We start from the raw sequence: 25,310 nt of genomic DNA, 5'->3' as shown, positions 1-25,310 counted from the left end.
AACAAAGAATATCTTTCCATTTATTTGAATCTTCAATTTCTTTCATTAAGATCTTATGGCTTTCAGTGTACCGGTCTTTCACTTTCATGGTTAAATTCATTCCTAACTATTTTTTTATTCCAGATGCTACTGTCAATGGGATTTCTTTCTTAATTTCTCTTCAAATAGTTTCTTGTTATTGTATAGGAATGCTAATTTGTGTTCTGCAACTTTAGAGAATTCCCTGGTTAGTTTCAACAGTTTTTTGGTGGAATATTCAGGGTTATCTATATAAAAAATCATGTCATCTGCAAGCAGGTAATTCTTCCTTTCTGATTGGATGTCTTTTTTTCCCTCCTTTTTCTTGCCAAATTGCTGTGGTGAGGACTTCCAATATTATGTTGAATAGAAGTGGTAAAAATGGGCATCCTTGTCTTGTTCCTGATCTTAGAGGAGAGACTTAACTTTTCAATCTTGAGTATGATGTTAGCTGTGGGATTGCCCATATAACCTATACTATGTTGACGAACATCCCTTCTACACCTAATTTGAGTTTTTATCATGACAGGATATTGAATTCTGTCAGATATTTTTTCTGCATCCATTGAGATGATCATATGATTTTTATCTTTCATTCTGTTAATGTGGTATATCACACTGATTGATGTGCAGAAGTGGAATCATACTTGCATCCCAGCAATATATCCCACTTGATCATGGCATATTCTTTTAACATGTTCCTGATTTTGATTTTGCTAGTATTTTGTTGAGGATTTATTGCATCTATGTTCATCAGGGATATTGGCCTATAATTTTCTTGTAGTGTCCTTATCTGGATTCACTATAAAGGTAATGTTGGCCCCATAAAATGAGTTTGGAAGTATTCCTTCTTTTTCAATTCTTTCTAAAAATTTTGAGGATTGGTATTAATTCTTATTTAAATGTTTGGTAGAATTTATCTATGAAACCATTTGTCCTGGGCTTTGGTTTTTTTGGGAGATTTTGATTACTGATTCATTCTCCTTGCTGATTACTGGTATGTTCAGATTTTTTATTACTTCATGATGAAGTCTTTTTTTTTTCTTTTTTTAAAAAAATTTTATTTAAACTTCAGTTAGTTAACATACAGTGTAAGCTTAGTTTCAGGTATACAATACAGTGATTCTGCAGTTCATCAGCCGGTACTCATCACAACAAATGTATTCCTTAATCTCCATCACTTCCATCCATCCCCCCCATCTCCTTTCCACTAACCATCAGTTTGTTCTTTATAGTTAAGAGACTTTTTTTTCAATTTTTAAAATTTGTTTTATTTTTTTAGAGAGAGAGTGCTAGCAGGGGAGAGGGTCAGAGAGAGAGAGAGAGAGAGAGAGAGATCGAGAAAGAGAGAGAGAGAGAGAGAGAGAGAGAGAAAATCTTAAACAGGCTCCATGCTCAGCTTGGAGCCTGTTGTGGGGCTCGATCCCACAACACTGGTATCACAACCTGAGCCAAAATCAAGAGTCAGGCACTCAACTGACTGAGCCACCCCCAAGAGCCCATTTTTTACTTTATCTCTTTTTTTCTTTGCTCATTTGTTTTATTTATTTTTTCAAAAAATGTTTATTTATTCTGAAATAGAGAGAGCAGGGGTGGGGCAAAGAGCGAGAATCTCAAGCAGGTTCCACACTGTCAATGCAGAGCCTCATGCAGGGCTCATCTCACAAACCATGATATTCATGATTAAGTTGATAAGTTGTATGTTTCCAGAAATTTATCCATTTCTTCCAAGTTATATAACTTGTTGGCACATAATTATTCATAGTCTTTTATGATCCTTTGTATTTCTGTGGCATCAGTTATAATGCTTCCTCCATTTATAATTTCATTTCTTTCAGTCATCTTTTTTTTCTTAGTCTAGCTAAAGGTTTATCAATTTTTTCTTTTCAAGAAACCAATTCTTAGTTTCATTGATCTTTTGTCTTTCTAGTCTCTATTTCATTTCTGCTCTAATCTTTATTCCTTCTGCTAAATTTGGGCTTAGTTTGTTCTTTTTATAGTTACTTGAGAAATAAGATTAAGTTGTTTGAGATCTTTATTTTTTTTTTAATTAATGTAGGTGTCCTATAAACCTCCCTACTAGAATTGCTTCTGTTGCACCCCCATAAATTTTGGTATATGTGTTTCCATTTCCATTTGTCTCGAGATTTTTTTTAAATTTCTCTTTTGATTTCTTCTTTGACTCATTGGTTGTTTGGAAGTCATTTCATTTCCACGTATTTGTGATTTTTTTTAGCTTTCCTCCTGTTACTTTTTCTAGTAACCATTGTGTTTGGAAAGGATATTTGATAAGATTTTAATCTTCTTAAATTTGTTAAGACTTGTTTTGTGACCTAACATATGATCCATCCTGGAGGATGTTCTCTGTGGTCTTCAAAGCAATACATATTTTTTTTGCTCTTGGGTGGAATATTCTGTATATGTTTGTCAGATTCATTGGCCTAAAGTATAGTCTAAGTCCATTACTTCCTTGCTGATTTTCTGTCTGGATGATGTGTATTTGATGGGGAAAGATTTTCATCTAAAGCTGGCTGCAAGGGCACTGGCTGGCTCGGGTGCAGTGGCATAGTCTCCATGCAGATCTGTCTACTGAGTCCAATGCTGGCAAAGGCAGTGGGAATCCTCAGTGGCCAAGACTGTGGGCATTCTGGGGGGGTCTGTGATGGCACTGGTGGCTGGGGCTGTTGATGTCCTCGATGGTAAAGGCTGCTGGGATCCTCCTGTTCTACTTTGTCTGTGGGTGTTAAGTTCTAGCCAAGAGGATCCCTTTATTTATTTTTTAAGTAGGCTTCATGCCCATCACAGAGCCCAACATGGGGCTTGAACTCATGTCCCTGAAATCATGACCTGAGCTGAGATCAAGAGTCAGACGCTTAGCCAACTGAGTCATCCAGGTGCCCTGCCAAGAGGATCCCTCTTGGTGACAGTTCTGATGTGCTGGCATTCAGAACAGCAAAGGAGCTGGAGTCATGGGCTTAGTGACATGCAGAACTACCAGAGCCCATGGCCTGGGACACAGACTTATTTCCTGTGATGATAGTATCTGAGATGTAAGAGTGTGTGCATGGGTTCCTGGGTGGCTCAGTTAGTTAAGTGTCTGACTTCAGCTCAGGTCATGATCTCACCGCTCATGAGTTTCAGCCCTGTATTGGGCTCTTTGCTGACAGCTCGGAGCCTGGAGACTGCTTCAGATTCTGTGTGTCTCCCTCTCTCTCTGCCCCTCCCTTGCTTTCTCTCGTTCTCTCTCTCAAATTTAAATAAACATTAAAAAAAAGAAGAGTGCGTGCAGATCACCCACGTAAACGGGATCTGGGAAACTCATATAATGACATTAGTTTAAGGGGATAAAGGGAAAGCAAGATGCATCAGCAGCACAGCCCAGGGATGACAGGGCACAGAGGTATCCCTATTCAGGACTGAGGGGTAGGGCACACAGAAGCAGCTGTGTGGCCCTAGTGATGGCACAGCAGCAGCTACACAGCCCCCAACTCGGGACCAAAGGGGTGGGATACAGAGCAAAGGCAACATGACCCAGTGATAGCAGGTAAATAAAAGCTGTCACTTAGGACCCAGGATGCAGGGCATAGAGCAGCAGAAGCTCAGCTTTGGTAATGGTGGGCCAATGACAGGGCTTAGGACTGAGGGGGGTGGGGCACAACACAGAGGTAGCTCTGGTCCCTGTAGATGGTGAGGCCCTGTGGCATCTCAGTCCTGCAGAACTGGGCACAGCAATAACTCGGGCTCCAGTGGGCAAGTGTCACCATAGCAATGGCTCCAGCCCTGGGAAGGAGACCCTGAGACAGGATTCTGGACAGCTCCATCAGCTGGGTTCGGCATTGGTTAAGAGTTCTGGGGTCCTCAGTAGTAAAGGCTGCAGAAGTTCCTGGTGAAAACAAGGACTGCTGGAATTCTCTTGTTCTCTTTACCCTATGCGGTGAAATCCCTCTGAGGGGATCCTTCTTGGTGCTGAGCTGGTCTGAACTGGGGGATGTAGTGATACAAGTAAAATACTTCCTACACTTTTCTATGTGACCATCCTTAGTTTTGGAGCTCTATAGGTTTTCTGCTGCTTCTTTGCTGTAGTCCACAGCTTTCCCACAGTTTTCACTGTTTTGTAGTTGTTTATTGCTTTGGTTGTTTTCATGGGGGAGATAAGTGTTGGGACCACCTGGTCTGCCATCTTGTGATAGCCTCTATTTACATGCTGATGGACAAACATATGGGTTATACTCAGTCTTTGACTATTATGAATTAAGCTGTTATGAATACTGTATTAATATCTTTTACTTTTCTTGGGAAATATCTAAGAGTGACTGTTGGATCACATAGGAAGTGTATGCTTAACTTTAAAGAAACTTCCAAACTGTCTTCTGTTGTGACTGTACCATTTTGCATTCACACACTGTGTGAGAGTTTTAGTTGCTGGACATCCTTCTCCACACTTACTATGGTCAGTATTTTAAATTTAAGCCATTTTAGTGAGTACTGAATGGTATCTCCTTGAGGTTTTAATTTGTATTTCCCTAATGACTAATGATGTGGAACATCTTTTCATGTGTTTACTCGATATTCCTAGGTCTTCTTTGGTGAAGTATCTGCTAAAATCCTTGCCCGTTACTTAATTGAGTTATTTAAATTATTATTGAGTTGGTAAGTATTCTTTATACATGCTATATACAGATATATACCTCGCAAATATGTTCTCCCATTCTGCCTTTTCATTTTTATAGCAGTATCTTTTGAAGAACAGAAGTTTTCAATTTTGATGAAGACTGATTTACTAACTTTTTCTTTTACAATTTGTCTTGACTAAGAAGTCTTTGCTTAACAAAAAGTGACAAAGATTTTTACATTTTGTTTCAGATATTCTATAGTTATAGCCTATATATTTAAGGCTATGCTCCATTTTGAATTAATTTTTATATATGATGTAAAGAGAGGGGTGAGGTTCATTTTTTCTTTTGCAAATAGATATGCAATTGCCCCTTACTACAAATTATGAAAAGATGATCTTTTCCCTAAATCTTTGCACTATTGTAAAAAAACTAATTCGCTAAATCTAACCAAAGATGTAAAAGATCTGTATGCTGAAAACTATAGAAAGCTTATGCAGGTAATTGAAGAAGATATAAAGAAATGGAAAGACATTCCCTGCTCATGGATTGGAAGAATAAATATTGTCAAAATGTCAATACTACCCAAAGCTATCTACACATTCAATGCAATCCCAATCAAAATTGCACTAGCATTCTTCTCGAAACTAGAACAAGCAATCCTAAAATTCATATGGAACCACAAAAGGCCCCGAATAGCCAAAGTAATTTTGAAGAAGAAGACCAAAGCAGGAGGCATCACAATCCCAGACTTTAGCCTCTACTACAAAGCTGTAATCATCAAGACAGCATGGTATTGGCATAAAAACAGACACATAGACCAATGGAATAGAATAGACACCCCAGAACTAGACCCACAAACGTATGGCCAACTCATCTTTGACAAAGCAGGAAAGAACATCCAATGGAAAAAAGACAGTGTCTTTAACAAATGGTGCTGGGAGAACTGGACAGCAACATGCAGAAGGTTGAAACTAGACCACTTTCTCACACCATTCACAAAAATAAACTCAAAATGGATAAAGGACCTGAATGTGAGACAGGAAACCATCAAAACCTTAGAGGAGAAAGCAGGAAAAGACCTCTCTGACCTCAGCCGTAGCAATCTCTTACTCGACACATCCCCAAAGGCAAGGGAATTAAAAGCAAAAATGAACTACTGGGACCTTATGAAGATAAAAAGCTTCTGCACAGCAAAGGAAACAACCAACAAAACTAAAAGGCAACCAACGGAATGGGAAAAGATATTTGCAAATGACACATCGGACAAAGGGCTAGTATCCAAAATCTATAAAGAGCTCATCAAACTCCACACTCGAAAAACAAATAACCCAGTGAAGACATGGGCAGAAAACATGAATAGACACTTCTCTAAAGAAGACATCCGGATGGCCAACAGGCACATGAAAAGATGTTCAACGTCGCTCCTTATCAGGGAAATACAAATCAAAACCACACTCAGATATCACCTCACGCCAGTCAGAGTGGCCAAAATGAAGAAATCAGGAGACTATAGATGCTGGAGAGGATGTGGAGAAACAGGAACCCTCTTGCACTGTTGGTGGGAATGCAAATTGGTGCAGCCACTCTGGAAAACAGTGTGGAGGTTCCTCAGAAAATTAAAAATAGACCTACCCTATGACCCAGCAATAGCACTGCTAGGAATTTATCCAAGGGATACAGGAGTACTGATGCATAGGGGCACCTGTACCCCAATGTTTATAGCAGCACTCTCAACAATAGCCAAATTATGGAAAGAGCCTAAATGTCCATCAACTGATGAATGGATAAAGAAATTGTGGTTTATATACACAATGGAATACTACGTGGCAATGAGAAAAAATGAAATATGGCCTTTTGTAGCAACGTGGATGGATCTGGAGAGTGTGATGCTAAGTGAAATAAGCCATACAGAGAAAGACAGATACCATATGGTTTCACTCTTATGTGGATCCTGAGAAACGTAACAGAAACCCATGGGGGAGGGGAAGGAGGAAAAAAAAAAAAAAAAAAGAGGTTAGAGTGGGAGAGAGCCAAAGCATAAGAGACTCTTAAAAACTGAGAACAAACTGAGGGTTGATGGGGGGTGGGAGGGAGGGGAGGTTGGGTGATGGGTATTGAGGAGGGCACCTTTTGGGATGAGCACTGGGTGTTGTATGGAAACCAATTTGACAGTAAATTTCATATATTAAAAAATAAAAAAAAAATAAATAAATAAATAAATAAAATTGTTCGGCTATTCTTTCCATTTTATTTCCATAAATACACACAGACATATGCATACATACACACATACATACATATGTATATAATTTGTACTAATGAATAATTAGATATATACATATATACATATATACATTGAGGACAAATTCCCCAAATAAAAACAACACAGTCCCGATTAAAATGCTGATAGGCTTCTTTGCAGAATTTGGCAAATTAGCTCTATTTATTTGGGGAATTTGTCATCTTACTAAAATTGAGTCTTCTGATCCATGAACCTAGTATGTATTTATACTTATTTAAGTGCTACTTAATTTCTCTCAGCAACGGTTTATAGTTTTCAGTGTATAGATCTTTTAGGTACTTCGTTAACTTTAGCACTAAACATGTCATATTTCTTTAAGCTATTTTAACAATACTATTTTTAAAATTTCATTTTACAATTATTTCTTGTTGGTATGTAGAAATATGATTCGTTTCATTTTTGCATATTCACCTTGTACAATGCAAGCTTTTTATAAATTTCTTGAGATTTCCTCACAATTATGTCAACTGTGAATAGACAGTATAACATTTTTCTCTCCATTATGTATGCCTTTTATTTCTTCCCTTTTTTTTTTTTTTTTTTTTGCTTTACCTTCCTGGCTAGGAACTCAAGTACCATATTGGTAAGTGGTAAAAGCAAACGTATTTATTGTTCTTGGTCTCAGTAGAAAGGCATTCCATTTCCTACCATTAAGTATGACGTTTGCTGTAAGGTTTTTCATAGATGCTCGTTACCAGATTGAGGAAATCCCTTGCTCTTCCTATTTCATTCAAAGTTTTAACATGAAGGATGTTCAATTTTATCAAGTGCTTTAGCTTCATTTATTGCTTTTTTTCAGTCTGCCAATACAAATTGATTTTCAAATGAGATAATGAGAGATAGTGGTTTAAAGTTTGTTTTTTAACATTTTTGCTTGGTTTTATTACAAAAATGCTGTTCTCATAAAATAAGTGTTCCCTCGTTTTCTGTTTTACAGAAGAATTTTTGAAGGGCTGGTATTATTTCTTTCTTAAATGTATGATAGAATTCAACAGTAATTCCATCTAGTTCTGATATTTGGTATGGGGCAGGGGGAGGTGATTAACTACAACTTTAATTTCTCTAAATAGAGATAGGGCTATTGAGGTTATCTACTTCTTCTTGAATGGATAATGGCAGTTTGTGTCTTTCAAGGAGTTTGTTAACTTCTTCTATGTTGTTGAATGTATTAACACAAAGTTGTTCATGAAACTGTTCCTTTTTTATCCTTTTAATGTCTGTGGGATCTATAGTGATATCTCCACTTTCATTCATGATATTAGTAATCTGTGCATTCCCTCTTTCTTCCTGATTAGTCTGGTGAGATATATCAATTTCATTGATCTTTTCAAAAACGACAGGTTTTTGTTTCATTGACTTTTCTTTATTGTTTTTTGTCTTCCATTTATTGACTCCAACCTCCTCTATGTATTTTTTTTGTTCTTTCTGCTTATCTTTGTTTTAAATTGCTCTTTTCTTAGTTTTTTTAAGGTGGAAATTTAGATCACTCATTTGAGAGCTTACTTCTTTAATAATTTATTCATGTTACAAATTTCCCTCAAAAAGTGGCTTTAGCTGCATATGACAAATTAGATATAATGTGCTTTTATTATCAATGATTTCAAAATATTTCCTGGTTTCCTTGTGATTTCTTCTTTGTTCTATGGATTGTTTAAAGGTGACCTAATTAAAAAATAGATATTTAAGGATTTCCTGGATATTTTACTATCATCGATTACTCTTTTCATTCTATTGTCAGTATATTCTTCAAGATTTCAATGATTTGAAATCTACTGAGACATGTTTTACCAGCATAGGATTCTATGAACATTAAAAAGCACAGGTATGCTTACCCATTTAGATAAGGTCAAATTCATCACATGCCTATTTATATTTCTGAATGTGGTCAAATATTTTGTTAGCACTAACTTACCTCCATTTGTACCAAAAGTTGTGAATCAGTATCAGCCATGGCTGGTAGCTTGAAAGGATAGTTTTGCCTGGATAAAACACATTGCTCTGGTAGCCCCCAACAGAAAACTCAGTTGATTCTACAAGTGCTTCCATCTCAGCTCAGCCATAGTTGGACAACTTCATCCTTCCCTCAGTGCTTTCAACATACTTAACAATGTTGCTTCTGCCCTAATCTTTTAGTTATGATGTTAGCCTGGAAACAAATTTCTATCCTTCACATCTTAAAGTTATTTATCAGGGTACATTTCTGCTAAAGCTGTTCTTTACTAAGCATTTATCAAGAATTAAGGCCCACATATTTGCAACAAATACTAAAGACAGGACCAAAATCCCAAAAGCTAATGATGCATTTGCTGGGTCTCTTACAGTTAAAATTATCTATGTAACTTTGTAGTAATGAAGTCTGTCTTTTGTCACAGACACACTGCCAAGTTTTTAGCTGAAAGGCCAAATTGTGGAGAAGAAACTAGCTTCACAGGGTACTACAGGTCTACTGTCAGAAATACTAAGCTTATAATTCATAACAATTAAGGCTCAGACACTGATGATGAAATTAGCTCAGAAGATTAACAGATCAAGGGATAGAAGAAAAGTCATCAGAAAAAGGAGGAGAAAATGTCTTTAGTAAAGCAAGCAAGCAACAATACAGATTTCTGGACTTGGTCCAATAAACATTTGTTTCCCATCCTAAGGTTCATCCCTAATTCCAATTTAACACTCAATCTAATCTGAAAACACTTAGTTTTAAAGAACAGAAGGTTGGATGGAAGGAAGGAAAGGGCATCTTTTCTATTAACCTGGGTTAATGCCTCTTCAATGTTTCTAAAATGAAAATGATAAAAAGTAATACAGCGGGACAAAAATATTTTTAATTACTAGCTAATAGAGTATGCAACTGGTATTAATTTCATCACAAATTCTTTAAAACTTCAAAACCCCTTTTGGGTTTAAAATTCCAGAGATTCATGAAGAAAGCTACAACTTTGATTATGTGGCTTCTTAATCTTCAAGGGCAACTTAAGCTATTGTTATTACATTAACAAAACTTATTCTGTGTCATCACAGACATATTAGACCTTTCCAACACAGACACTAAAATTATTCCAAAATACATACAAAACATTCATCCTTTCACTAACAACATTTATATGTTCCCTGCATAGCAGAGCCTGTTATTCATGATTATTTTACAATCTTCCTATTTAAAGTATAATTTTAAACATTTCCCCTGAACTCACAAATTTATCCAATTTTATCATTGTGTTTATGTATTTATTTAGTATATAAGGTATATCATTCGGCTAATTATCTCCTAAGAATAATCTAAATTAGTGTTTCTTAATTAAATCCAGCTGGGAACATTTTGATCTTTTAAACTGAGTTGGTTTATCATGAAGTGAATTGCTACGTTGCTATTATTGATGGATATATACATTGTGTGTAGGTACCTCATCACAGTCAGTTTATTCTTAAGAAAATCCCATAAACTTACATTTCTTATCTCTAAAACCAGCCAATACAAATACCTTAGTCAAGAGAGGTTCATTCTGACAAACTGCATTGGCATCCTGTAGAGCCTGCTCATAGTTCTTCATGGTTAAATACAACTCTGCTCGCAGCAGCAATAACGAATTATCTCTAGGAACTGAAAGACACAGGGAATAGAAAAAAATTAAAATGACTACATTTAAAAACAAATCTTTAAGTCACTAAAAATAATAAACTGGAAAGTAAATATAAAGGCAAAATAAATACTTCCTCCCTCAAATTATAATGTGGTTTAGTAACTTGATAAATATATTTTACACAGCTTCTCTCAGGAAAACAGATGATTGGCAAGACTTCAAAATGCAGCCAGAGGGGCACCTGAGTGGCTCAGCCGGTCAAGCGTCTGACTTTGGCTCGTGGCATGATCTCACCATTCATGATCTTTGTGCTGACAGCTTAGAGCCTGAAGCCTGCTTCAGATTGTGTCTCCCTCTCTCTTTCTGTCCGTCCCCAGCTTGCTGTTTCTGACTCTCAAAAATAAATAAATGTTGAAATGCACCCAGAAAAAGACACTAGGTACAACATAAGTTGCAATAATACTGAGTAAATGCTGAAGCATCCTAATGCTATAATTACGTATTAAAAATTAAATGATTGAAAATAATTTTTTGAAATTACACAAGGAAAGTCCCGCTCAAGAAACTAACGGGCAGCTGGGTGGCTCAGTCAGTTAAGTGTCTGACTCTTGATTTTGGCTCAGGTCATGATCTCACAGTCACGAGATCAAGCTCCATGCATTGGGCTCCACTCTAACATGGAGACTGCTTGGGATTCTCTCTCTCCCTCTCAAAATAAACATTTTATAAAATAGTTTAAGAAACTAAAAAAAAAAAAAGCACATAATTTTCTTTCCTATACAACTGCATGGATGTGGACTTGTCATCATAATTGTACCTATAGTATGTTAAGTGGGAAAATGAGGGGAAAAAATAACTGCCTTTTCCCTAGAGTACTCAAACAGAAGCGAGCTTGAGAACTGCTCATATGAGACTATGGATAGAGCCTAGCTATGCAAAGGCCAAGAGTGATTCTATGAACTATGATATGTAGTATATGAAGTCATTGACTTGGCAAGGTACCATGGAAAAGTGACAGAGCTCATGAAAGCCATTTTTCATACTGCTGGACCTGGTTCACTCTATATACTCATTGCAGGATCTTTGTAATACAGCTATAGCATTTCATTTTAATTGATAAGAAATATTCTAAGTACAGTACCTAGAATATGTTCTCATTTCTCTACCTAATACCCATTTCAGTTTGCTCCAAATCCTTGACCTTGGCTCTTTCTCAAACTAGCCACTTGGAACTTTGCAAATGCTACTACATCTCCTTAGTTTATGTAGGTAACTGAGCAAGTGTGCGTAACAAATCATACAAAAAGATATTACAGCCACCACTTGTAACTGTGTTATTGCTGCATATATGTTTCATAGAGCAATGTATGCCAAGGAAAAAAAGGGGAAAAAGAGGAAAGAAATGGCAAGAAAGGAGAATCTAACAATAAAAGTTGAATCCTTTAAAATGACATTGACTGGTGAGAGTAAGGATCAACTTTTTTCTGTTAAAATCAAACAGTAAATATTTTAGGTTTTGCAGGCCAGTTAGAAGCTTGAGGATATTGTACACGAACAGAATTATTTGGGTAAGGGATAACATTTTCCTTAAAATTCAAAGTTAATGTTCCCTATCATCAAAATAAATTGAAAATGTCCATGTGTTGGTTATGATCTGTAATGAGATTTTTCGTATTTCATCTTTGAAAACACACATAGGTACTATAAAATACGGATGTCCATCCACAAGCATAAAATTTTTAATTGAGCATTTGATTGCTTGGGAGTTATTTGCAGAATTCTATTAGATTCTTCTTATATCTTTAGTATGTCATTATATAGTAAATGTAGTTACAGATTAATCATTTCCAACTAAAGATTAAGTGAAATCTCCTCAAACTGCATAGTTAAATGCATTATCAAATACAGAAATAACCTTTGGAGATTTTGGAAATCTCAAACAAAAAAATGCTTCTAGAACTATAGTTCAAGCTTGAGACATACACTTGCTGCAAGTGTGAGAATGAAGTTCTCCCACCTTGCTCCCGCTTGAATCTTCTAAACAACTATATCATATGCTAACAATCAGCTTTGACTGTGGCATTCTAGATTTTATTTCTTGTGTTTCTTTTCACTCCCACGTTGCAGTAACAGGGGAGACAGCAACAGCGGACATTTTGCTCTTATTCTTGAATTTGAAAAAGAATATGTATAATGTTTTAACATGAAATATGCTTATTGTAAACTCTTGACAGAGAATATTTATCAAATTAGGTAAGTTCCCTCCTATTCCTAGTTTTATATATAGGCATTATAACAAGTGGCTGTTGAATTTTATAGAATGCTCTTTCAACATGTGGGAGATTACATGAAATATATCTCCTTTAATCTGTCCTTACAGTGAATTACATTGAACAATTGGTCTAATACTGAATTATCCTTATATTCTTAGAATAAGCACATCTTGACCTTAACTCTTATTATATTGCTGGATTCAAATACTGACAAGTTTAAGATTTTGGCAACCATGTATATATGTAAGACTAGTCTACAAAATTTTTCCTAGGCTTTACCTGATTATGATATCAAGATTATATTAATCTTATAAAATTAAATGTGGGGCACCTGGGTGGCTCAGTCAGTTGAGTGTCTGACTCTTGATTTCAGCTCAGGTCATGAACCCAGGGTCGTGGGATTGAGCCCCATGTCAGCGTGGGCCTGCGTAAAACTCTCTCTCTCCCTCTACCTCTCTACCCTATTCATGCATTCTAAAATAAAACAATGAAAAATCTTCCATATCTCTCCATGATCTGAAATGAAAGTTTATCTTCCTTGAAAGTTTGTTAAAACTTGTTTGATCTTAGTGTTTTGTTTTGTTTGTCAAAAGAAAAGCCCCAAGTAGCACTTCTATTTCATTTATTTTTGGTCAGTGTTAGGCTTTTATTTCTTCCTGGGTAAATTTTGATAATTTATAGTTTCCTTAAAACTGTCCTTTTTTTATAGGCTTTAAAATCTGTTATATTCCTTTACATCTGCAATTCTGCTACTTCTTCATTCCTGATCCTCCTGTTTGTGGTTTGCTTTTTCTTCATTACATTTGCCAAACATTTGTTTCTTTTGTTGGTCTTTGTAATGAACCAGCTTCTGACTTCTTAACCAACTCAATCTTTTTGTTTCACTAATGTTTTCTTCATTATCTCTTTGCTTACACTTGTGTTACCTTAATTGATTTTGACAAAGTTTTTGCAGTGAAAAACACTCTTCATTTGCATTTGTTTTTAATCATTCTTTTCTAATAAATGCATTTAAGCCTCTACTCCACACATTCTAAAGGCTATTTTTAATGAAGTCCAAAAAAGTCACTTCCCATCCAGACACTGAATGAATCAGACTGTTTTCTCTGTTGACTTCTACTATTTATGAAGCCAGAGCTTCATAATTTAATCTTTTAAAATATTTCTAATAAATCTCTACACATTTTGCAACCATTAAGCCTTAAGCTTAGTAAAACTGAGAAAAATTTATAGAGGAATCACTAAAAAAAATAAATGGAAGAGGAAAAGCAACTTAAAATTCTTTGTTATGAAGACAGCTTATGGAAGAAAAATGCACATGTGCACCTTCCAAGAAACTGACACAAATATCCAAAGGGTTTTTATCAATTAACCCCTGTATGGGGAAATGAGTCAAAAAGAGTACAGTCTGAGAACTTGGCATTGTGAGGAAGAGAAGAGATAATCTACTCTCTACATTTGTGTTTAGGGTTAATCTAAGGCTGTTCTCCTCCAACTCCAACCCAGAGTTGTCGTAGTGTTGGGAGCTAGTTACCGGTGTAAAATGTGTCAAATGAGCGGACAGTGGTGAGAAGTAGAGAACTGTACAAGTGTTATTTATTTTTATAAGTTTATTTTGAGAGAGAGAGCATGTGCATGGAAGTGGGGGGGGGGTGGGCGGAGAGGGAGGGAGAGGGAGAGGGAGAGGGAGAGGGAGAGGGAGAGGGAGAGGGAGAGGGAGAGGGAGAGGGAGAGGGAGAGGGAGAGGGAGAGGGAGAGGGAGAGGGAGAGGGAGAGGGAGAGGGAGAGGGAGAGGGAGAGGGAGAGGGAGAGGGAGAGGGAGAGGGAGAGGGAGAGGGAGAGGGAGAGGGAGAGGGAGAGGGAGAGGGAGAGGGAGAGGGAGAGGGAGAGGGAGAGGGAGAGGGAGAGGGAGAGGGAGAGGGAGAGGGAGAGGGAGGGAGAGGGAGAGGGAGAGGGAGAGGGAGAGGGAGAGGGAGAGGGAGAGGGAGAGGGAGAGGGAGAGAGGGAGAGGGAGAGGGAGAGGGAGAGGGAGAGGGAGAGGGAGAGGGAGAGGGAGAGGGAGAGGGAGAGGGAGAGGGAGAATCCCAAGCAGCCTCTGCACTGTCAGCACAGACTCCTACTCAGGGCTCGATCTCACAGTGAGATCATGATCTGAGCCAAAATCAAGAGTGGGATGCGTAATCAACTGAGCCACCTAGGCATCCCAAGTATTATTTAGAAAGAGCTGAATGAGTGGAGACATAAAGCAAGGACAGCTATGTAGTGGTCCCAATAAATAGAATAAACGGCAATTCTCCTCAGAGGTTATTTGTTCAAAGTGATGTAGGACTCAAAAGTCAAGGCCACAAATTCTAAGTGTGATCTTGTTAAACTTTTATATACCTACACACCTGAATGGTCACCACCCAGATCAGGACCTAAGGCGGCTACTTTGTGCACTTTCTCTGTTAGTACACCTTTCCTGAGGGGAACCACCATCTGACGTCTATCATCATTAGATTACTTGAGCCTGTTTATGAACTTATCATGGGGTTATATGAATAGAATGTACTCTTTTGTATAGGTCACTCAGTATCATTCTGTGAGATTCCTCCACATTGCTGTATGTCTCAGTTTTTTTCTTTTTAATAAACTGTTGCATAATACACTGTATGACTTAACTTACATACTTATTCTACCACTGGGTTGTTATCTAAATGTTTTTTTGGCACATATATCTAGAAATGAACATTCTTGTATATTACTTTCAGTGGACATAAGCATTAATTTCTACTTGATATATACTCAAGAGTGGAAATGTGCCAGAGGTTATATCTATGTTTAAACTTACTTGGTACTCCCAAACATATCTAACTTGTACCAATTTGCACTTCCCACAGGATTGTTAAGAGTCCCGATTACTTCAAATACTTGCCAGAACGAGGTACCATGACCCTTTCATTTTCATCATTCTGAAAGACATGTAGTAATATTTTAGTTTAAATTTTCAATTGATCAGTAATTACTTTGGGCACCCTTTCATATATTTATTGCCATTTGAGATCCAGTTTACAAAGCATCTGTTCAATCTGCCTATTATTTAGATAGACTTCCTATTTTCCTGTTGAACTGTAGGCATTCTTTCAACATTCTGGATTTGCATTTTCATTTGGATATATTACAAATACACATCACCTTTTCACTCTTTGGGGGGTCTCTAAGGAAGAGAAGTTATTAATTTTAAATTGAATTTATCTTTTCCTGTATGGATATGTTTTTTGTGTCTTAAGACAAAAAACAACTGCCTAATAATCATGAAAATATTGTATGATTTTAGATATGGGATTATAATTTCCATATATGGTGTGTAGTGGGCATCTAGGTTCATTTTTTTACCAAATGGATATGCAACAGACTTAGACTATTTAAAAGACTTTTTCCCTCATTGAATTCTTTTGGCATCTTTGTAGCAAACCAAGTGACCATGTATGTGAGAGTCAGTTTCTATGTGTCTAAACTTGGGCCAATACAACTCTGTGCTAGTTACTGCAGCTACATTATAGTAAGTCTCAGGTATCTTACAGTATCAGTTCTCCAGCTTTGTTACTTTTCTTCATTATTGCCTTGGTCATTCATCAACTTCCACCAAAACCCCTAGCTAAAATTCTGACTGAGAATGCACTCAATCTATAGTTCCATATGCACAGAACTGACATCAATACTGAGTTTTGCAGTCTGTGAAAATAACATATGTTTCCATTTACTTAAGTCAATTGTAATTTCTCCCAGAAATATTTTGTATTTTCAGTGTAGAGGTCTTGAACAACTTTCAGATATTTCAACATTTACTCCAAAGAATTTTTGTTATATAAATGGGCTTTCTTTCTGTTTGTTTTTTTACTAGGTATATATATCAGTGATCTTTCTATATTAACCTTATAGTCAACAATCTTGATAATTTGCTTATAATCTGTAACAGTTCAAATATTCCTCTGGAGTTTCTACGTACTCCAGCATGTCATCTACAAATAGTAAGTTTTATTTTTCCAATCTTAATACCTTTTATTTTCTCATTGTACTAGCTAAAATCTTAATACAATGCTGAATGAATGGCAGTGATGGCAGGTGAACACCCTTGTCAACCTTTTCCTTCAGTAGTAAAACATTCAATATTTCATCATTACAATGGTTGCTACAGATTTTTGTATATACTCCTTAACATTAAGAAATTCCCTTTTATTCCAACTTTCCTGAGAGATCCATTCTCTATTCTGTAGATGCAGTGAATTACACTGGTTGATTAATAATGATTAAACATTTGACAATGATTAAATAATGACATTTTACTTGACCATGATGTGTTTTAAGTGTATCACTGGATTCAATCTGCCAATATTTTGTCCCCCCTACCCCCCCCCCCCCAGAGGTAACCACTGCCCTTACTTCCAACATGCTATAATAGTTTTGCGTATTTGGACTTACAAAAAAATAGAATCAGATCATAAAAATGCCTTTGAGTATGGCTTCTTTCACCCAACATTATGTTTGTGATTTGTCCACATTGTAGTGTGTGTGTCTGTAGCCAGTTTACTTTCTTTCTATATAGTATTAGAAAAGGCATTTATTCTCTTCTTACTTAGCCATTCATTCTGTTCTTATTGGACATGTGGGTTGCTTCTACTTCAGGGCTATCTCTAAATAAGGATATACACTCTTGCACATTCTTGTAATTCTCTCAGTGCACATATACATGCACCTTGTTGAAACTGCTTGGCCAAAAGTCACATTTAATATTTTCAGATACTACAAGCAATTTTCCAGGTGTACAATTCGCAGATCTGCAGTATATATGATAATCCTCATTTTATCCATCTTCTCCAACAGTTGGTATTGTGATCTTCTACATTTCCAGCAGCTGTTTTTAAAAGTTCTAGATTTCCACTAATACAGTTGCCACTAGCTACATGTGGCTACTGGGCAACTAAAATGGGACTAGAGGAACAAAGTTATTAACTTTTTAATTAATTGAAATTTAAATTTGAAACCTGATACCCTATTGACTAGTGGAAAACTTTTAATTTGGAACTTCAATATGCCAACCTAGTTTTTCAACTCTAAATATTAAAAAATCTAAGTATAAAGCAAGTATTTCTGATGAAAAATTTGTGCCCAAATTGGGGTGGGCAGTGCATGTAAAACACATAATGCATTTGAAAGGTTGGTTTAAAAAAAAAAAAAAGTAAAATCTCCATCATTTTTTATATTGAAGGTATGCTGAAATAGTATTTTGAATGTTTAGGTTTAAAAAATAGTGTTAAGATAAATTTCATCTGCTTCTTTTTACCTTTTACATGTGACTACTAGAAATTTAAAATTGCATATATGTGGTTTACACAGTATTTCCACTAGACAGTGCTGTTCCACCTTGCACGTGCATGAACAAGATGGACAAAAGTTCAGAAACATGCAGCCATATTAAGGTATGGAATATACTGGCTGCAGAAATGGTACACAATATTTTTTTACATAAAGCAATTCAACTGTTCTACTGCAACAAAGCATCTCCCAACTTAGATATAGGTGTGCTCTCAAAAAGGGAAAACCTTAACTCTGAATTTAAAATAAAATGGATGAGTACAGCATACAAGACTCTTAGTAACAGAGATTAAACCAAGTCTTCTTGGCCAGTGATTTAAATCACATACAACCTGTAAAAAAAACAGTGAAGCCAAATCACCCTCCACACACACTTCACCCCAATAACTGTCAATAGAGCATATGGCAGTGGGAATCAAATACGATGACAGGAAGTTTGGTCTTTTAAATTACATATTCTTAACAGGTGGGCTGGAGTGGGGGGGTGGGTAGGAAATCAGAGATCCTTTGTGCTGGTCACAGATTTCAGTTATTTTTTTAAAACTTAAACACACACACACTAGTTAATGTAACTAATAAGCTAATTACACGACATCTAATGCCCTTTGAGAGAGAACGTACAAGTAACAAAAGCAGAATGGAAGGCGATCCTTCCTGGATTCATTAGCTGAAACCCCCAGAGCAAATCCTTCCACATCACAAGGCAAAGGTCCTAGTGCGCCTCTAGGGTGTTAGTTATTTGCACTTTCCTGCTGGACAAGTAAAAACACTAGGTCATCCTCCCACTCCTGGACAGCTGAGATGGGAGTAAAAGACAGTCCTGGCCTTACAGGGTTACTCAGGAAGGCTGCGGAGGTACCGGCTGCGGAGGTAAAAGACGCAACCAGCGGGGTGCACCTGCCCTCTGACACCAGCCACTCTGGGTGCAGGTTCATCTTACCACGTTTATCAAGAGAATAACCCCTACACCTGAACAAAGCTCTCCACGCCCACCCCTGCAGTCGACAGGTGGGCAGGCCGGCGGGCCAACTCCCAAGGCCGACTTACCTAGATCCAGAGCCTGGTCGCACCTGAGCAGCGCGACCTCGGGCTGCTGCTGGCGCTGCAGACTCCGCGCCTGGCCCGCCAGCCTGCGCACACGGCACTCGGTCGGAAAGCACTTCTCCAGCAGGCCGCTCAGCACCACGTTGACTCGGCGCGCCTGCGGCCGGACAGGCCCGGACTCCACGCAGCGCTTGCACACCGTCAGCCCGCACGGCAGGGTCACCGGCTTGTGGAGCAGCCGCTGGCAGCGCGGGCAGCCCAGCAGATCACCGGGCGCGGCGGGCGCCGAAACCGGCTGCTCCCCACGCGGCTCCTCGGGGGCGCGGCCCGGCCCCGCAGCTGGCAGCCTCCACTCTCTCTGGCCCAGGGCGCGCGCGAGGCCGACCGCCAACTCCCCCAGCTCCTCCGGCCGCAGCGCCCCGAGCCGCGCTGCCCCGCGGAACGCACCCAAGGCCTCGGGGAGCCGGCCGGCACGGGCCAGCGCGTCCCCCAGCCGCAGGCACAGGCCGCGGTCCGGCTGCGCCTGCCCGGCCAGCACCGAGCGGAAGAGCTCCGCGGCCATCTCATACTCGCCGGCGCGGAAGGCCTCATCGCCCTTCTCCAGGCGCTTGGCGAAAGACTCCCCGCAGTCGCAGCCGGGGCACTGGGGCGGCGGCGGCGGCGGTGGGACCGGCTCGGGGCTCATAGCCTCGAGCCTGCGGCGCCGTAGGCCCGGACGGGAGAAGCCTAGGCAAGCGGATGCTCTGCTGCCTGGGGCGCGGCGGCGGGAGCGCGGCCGCCGCCTTCTCCGAGAGCCACGCGCGTCTGGAGGCGGCCGCTACGGGCCACCGCGACCACTGGCACGGGCAGGCGCAAGGCTGCGGCGGTGTCCCCCACGCGGCGTGGGCGGCCGGTCCCGCAGGACCACAACCGGACCCGGGCGGGGGCGAGGCAGGTACGGCCCGAGCCCCCGCGCACGCGAAGCCCCTTCCTTGCCCCGCTCGCTTATGTAACCCAGGCCGCCTGTGAGAACGCGGCGACCCCCTCCCCACGTCCGCGTCTCCTGCAAACGCTCTCGCCTCCGCGTCTCGGGGCGGCCGGGCGCGTGTGTGCGTGCGCGTTCACCTACACGTGCCCTTCGCCGCGCGCTCTCTTCCCGCAGCCGCGGCAGTGCCTGAAACAGGTGTCCGCGGCCGGCTGGGCGCCCAGCTCTCTCCCGCTTTCCCCAGAGGCCTGGCCGCCGAGACAACCTGTGGCCGCGGTTCAAAAGAGAACCGAGGCAGTTACCAAGCACATCACGAATTTGATTTAGGAAATTGTCTTAAGTGACAGGGAAGCCTGAAGTGGGTACTGAACAGATCTCCAGCAAGCTTCCTAACGGAACTCTGAATTTTAGACTGAAACATTTTAGAACTCTAATTTAGAACAATAGTTTTAAAAGAGAACGTAAAGGAATACCGTGCTAGGTGTTGGGAGAGGAGGGATTTTCCAAGTGGACGTTGTACTGTGCCCTTGATTTAGGAAGCAGAAATATAATTTTTTTAAATGTCTCCTAACGTAGAGTATCGCAGACAGAAGTTGCTGGAAGGAGGGAGTTAAAAGCTGTATTGGTATATAAGCAAGGACTAAATGTTCCTTCTGTGATCACTAGCCAGTTTTTAGAGTACTCACTGCACATAGCCTATTGTCTCCTTATTGTTCCACCGTTTATTTTATGCTCTGTATTTGAATGCAATAAAATGCAACATTCCAGAATCCATATGTTCATTATGTCAAGTCTAAATTTATTTAAGTTTGTGAGGTTTAACATTAAAACGGATGACTAAAGAAAATATAAAATACCTTAATCAAATCTGGTTTTGGGGAAGGGGAAATGCTTCCTCATCAAGCAAGGAGAGAAAACTAGATCAATTCACCAAAGGGAAAAGGAGACAACATTAGCTAATCTTCAAGTCCTATAATACAAATGCAACATCCCACCACCTCCCATCCCATGAATCATTCCATGAATGATTTCCACCCCCAGCTCTCTATTTTTTACTGTAACAGTTGTAGTCAAAATAGGTTTTGATCTGTTTCTCAATACTCAACTATTCCCAACTCTCTTTTTTATCTACTTTCTTTATTTTTTAATTTTTTAATTTTTTTAATCTACTTTCTTTATACAGTAACAATTCACTTGAAAGTTGCTTATTCCACAAATTTACAACCAACAACAAGAAAACTAGGAGGAAAAAAGCTTCTGAATAGTTACATTGGTGCTACAAAGACGATACACTGTTGTTTGAGTGTCTGACTTCCTCTGGCTCACGTCATGATTTCACAGTTGGTGAGTTTGAGCCCAGGTCATGATCTCACAGTTTGTGAGCCCTGCGACAAGCTCTGTGCTAACAGCTTGGAGCCTGATTCATGTTCTGTGTCTCGCTCTCTCTGCCCCTCCCACCCTCATGCTCTGTCTCTCTGTCAAAAATAAATTAAAAAAAAAAACATTTAAAAACTTTTAAAAAAAATTTTAAAAAGACGATACACTAAAGATTATGAAACCAAAGGATCTCAGATCCTGTTTGTTCTTATTTTACACAGATTTCCACTAAGAGAACAGAAAAGAGAAACTTGTTGGAGGCATGTGTGATAAGAACAAGAAATGTTTAAAGCAAAAATATTACTTTATTGTGAGGTTTACAGTGTATGTAGAAAGAAAATCCACAAAGGCTAGTAGAGGAGAAACAAAAGGGTAGTTTTGTAAGGTTCTAATACTACATGTGAAATGGTATAATACCACTTGAAGGAAAATTTCAATAAGCTAAAGATGTAATCCCAAAGTGGCCACCTAAATAACACAAATACTTATATATAGCTAAGTGGCCAACAAAGGAGATAAAACTTTTTTAAAACTCTATTAATCCAAAAGAAGAAAAAAATAGGGAACAGAAAACAGATGAGACAAATACAAAACAGAGTAAGATGGTAGGTTTAAACTCAACCATATCAATTAATGTTAATTAAATATTAATAATCTAAATACCATGGTTAAAAGGCAAAGATTGTGGGAGCGCCTGGTGGGTTAGTCGGTTAAGCATCCAACTTCTGCTCAGGACATGATCTCGTAATTTGTGAGTTCGAGCCCTGTGTCATGCTCTGTGCTGACAGCTCAGAGCCTGGATCCTGCTTCAGATTCTGTGTCTCCCTCTCTCTCTCTGCCCCTCCCCTGCTCTCTCTTTCTATCTCTCTCTCTCAAAATAATAAATAAACATTTTTTAAAAGGCAAACATCATCCACTTATATTCAAAGGAAGACCCAGATATATACTGCCTATAGAAAAATTCACTTTAAAGAAAAAGATATAAATAAGAAGAGATAGACCATCTTCAACCTTATCAAAATAAAGCTAGAGTGACTATATTGATATCTAACAAAGTAGATATCATATCCAACAACATGACTAGGAGAAAAGGTGGCCATTTCATAATGATAAAGAAGTACACTGGTCAAGAAGATGTAACAGTGCTAAACACATATGTACCTAATAACAGAATTTCAAAATATATGAAGCAAAAACTGATAGAACCATAAGATTAAATAAATTCATAATTGTAGATGAAGACTTCAATACCCTTCTCCCAACAATCAACAGAATATGTATACTGCAAATCAGTATGACTTGACCAGTATTACCAATCAGCTTGACCTGACTGACATTTATAGAACATTCCACCCAACAGCATAATATGCGTTCTTTTCAAATGCACATGGAGCATTTACTGATATACTACATATTTGAGCCATAAAACAAGTCTCAATAAATTTTAAGAGATTCAAGGAGTGAAGTCATACAACATATGTTCTCTGACCACAGTAGATTGAAAATAAAAACAATAGAAAAGCATCTAGAAAATCCTCAAGTGCTTGGACACTAACATACCTTTAAGTAACCCAGGGATGAATAATTGCATTTCTATATACCAGCAACAAGTGGAAATTGAAATTTAAAAACAATAGTATTTACAATATTACAAAAAGTATGAAAAACTTAAAGACAATGTGAAAAAAAGTATAAGACCTATACACTAAAACTACAAACATCACTGAGAGAAATCAGAGAACACCTAAACAAATGGAGAGACATACTCTGTTGAAGGATCAGAAGATTCAGATCTTTGATCTATGAATTGATCTATAAATCCAAATCTATCTCAATCAAAATCCCAGCATGCCTTTTTGTAGAAACTGGCAGGCTGACTCTGAAATTCACATGAAAATGCATAGTACCTAAAATGTCCAAAAGTACTTAAAAAAAAGAAAACAACAAAGTTGAGTCTTCAAGACTCATTATAAAGCTATGGAAATCAAGAGAGTGTGGTTTTGGTATCAAAATAAACAAGTAGATCAGTGAAATAAGATAGAGATTTCAAAAACAGACTCACATGTGTATACCGGCAATTGATTCTTGACAAAGTCCATTCAGTGGAGAAAGGATAGTCATTTCAATAAGCAATACTGGACTAACTGGATATCTATAGGCAAAAAGGAGGAGGAAAAGGATGAGGAGATAAGGGGAAAATATGAGAAGGGGGAGGAGGAAAAGAAGAGGAAAAACATTTTGATCTATACCTATCATCATATATGAAAATTAACTCAAACTTTATTGACCTAAAAGTAAAACCATAGATCTTCTACAGGAAAAAATCATAGAAGAGAATCTTTGTGACCTTGGGTCTTATATTTAATAGCAAAATTACGATCCATAAGAGAAACAAGAAAAAAAAAAAAGGAGATTCTTACATCTGGGAACAGCTCTGACACAGCGGGGCTTCAGTATTACTACAAAGCTAGCCTGATGCTCACAACTAGTTAATGTTGGACATTAAACAATCTCATAAAACACCAACATCAAACAAAGTCACCCTGAGACAATGATAAAGTGATACAAAAACAAGTTCACTGTGTAACCCACAAAATATTCACCATCTTCATCTCTTCCAGCTAAAATGAGTGATTACTACTCCTTTACCAAATACAGCTTCATCCTTGCTCTGGTTTGCTCTGCCTTTCAATAAGATTGAGTGAGAGATTCTATCACAGAATTCTACTGAAGTCAAAATTACCCAACTAAAGCCCAAACCTTATAATAGGTTCTTTCTAACACCCTCCCTCCAACTCCCCATGGCTCCCCATGGTGAGTGTTCTCCTTCATTGCAATAAGTAATAAACCAAAATATAAATTATAAAGATATAAAATATAGTGTGCCTGATGGTTTGGGGCATCGATGAATTGTTACATTGGATGTATGAAAATTAAGAACTTCTATTCTTCTGAAGTGACAGTTAAGATATGCCTCACACTTGGAGAAAATATTTGTAAATCATGTATCTGGTCAAGGACTTTTTATCAAGTGTATATAAAGAACACCGGAAAGTCAGTAATAAAAAAACACATAACTGAGTTAAAAAGTGGGCCAAATATTTGGCCACTTAACTACTGAAGATACATTGATGAAAAATAGGTACGTGAAAAGATGTTCAGACTAATTAGGAATATCCAAATCAAACCCAAATGAGCTACCACTGCATACCTGCTAGAATGTCAACAATTAAAAAGATCAACCATGTGTTGGAAAAGATATGGAATTTGTTTTATCAAAAGAATTTCTCATAAGAAATTCACAGATTAGGAATAATTTCTTTCATCAAAAGATAATTTATTTTTTTAAGTTTATTTACTTTGAGAGAGAGAAAGCAAACTGGGGAAGGGCAGAGAGAGGGAGAGAGAGAGAGAGAGAGAGAGAGAGAGAGAGAGAGAGAGAGAGAGAAAGGGAGAAACCCAAGCAGGCTCCACACTGTCAGTGCAGAGACCAATGTGGAGGTCAAACTCATGAACCACAAGATCATGACCTGAGCCAAAATCTAGAGTGGAATGCTTAACCGACTGAGCCACTCAGGTGCCCCTCATCAAAAGATAATTTAAATTCAATTAGGAGTTCATAGGGCAAATAGTTGGAACAGGCTATTGATGAAAATTTGAAGATTAATTTTGAAGATACAGTACCACTTGATTCATTTTGGAAAAAGCTTCAAAGTGAATATCCTCAATTCACTGAAATTCCTTCAAAATTTAAAATGTTTGAATTAAAATTACTGTCAACAT

At 38.3% G+C, this 25,310-nt stretch overlaps 1 protein-coding gene across 2 annotated transcripts in view; it reads right to left on the bottom strand.

Annotated features, from left to right (window-relative positions):
* Positions 1-19,871, bottom strand: part of LONRF2 (LON peptidase N-terminal domain and ring finger 2) — a 47,605-nt gene extending 27,734 nt beyond the window's left edge. For both annotated transcript variants that reach the window (XM_042931991.1, XM_042931992.1), the window contains exons 1-2: positions 19,190-19,871; positions 10,416-10,534 (exon numbers count right to left, since the gene is read on the bottom strand). In XM_042931991.1, the coding sequence (XP_042787925.1) occupies positions 10,416-10,534; positions 19,190-19,871 (801 nt within the window). The remainder of the gene's footprint in view (positions 1-10,415; positions 10,535-19,189) is intronic.
* Between the last annotated feature and the right edge of the window lie 5,439 nt (positions 19,872-25,310).

Source organism: Panthera leo, chromosome A3 (assembly GCF_018350215.1).
Source record: "Panthera leo isolate Ple1 chromosome A3, P.leo_Ple1_pat1.1, whole genome shotgun sequence".
Taxonomy (NCBI): Eukaryota; Metazoa; Chordata; class Mammalia; order Carnivora; family Felidae; genus Panthera; species Panthera leo.
This window is presented reverse-complemented; position numbering and strand designations above follow the sequence as displayed.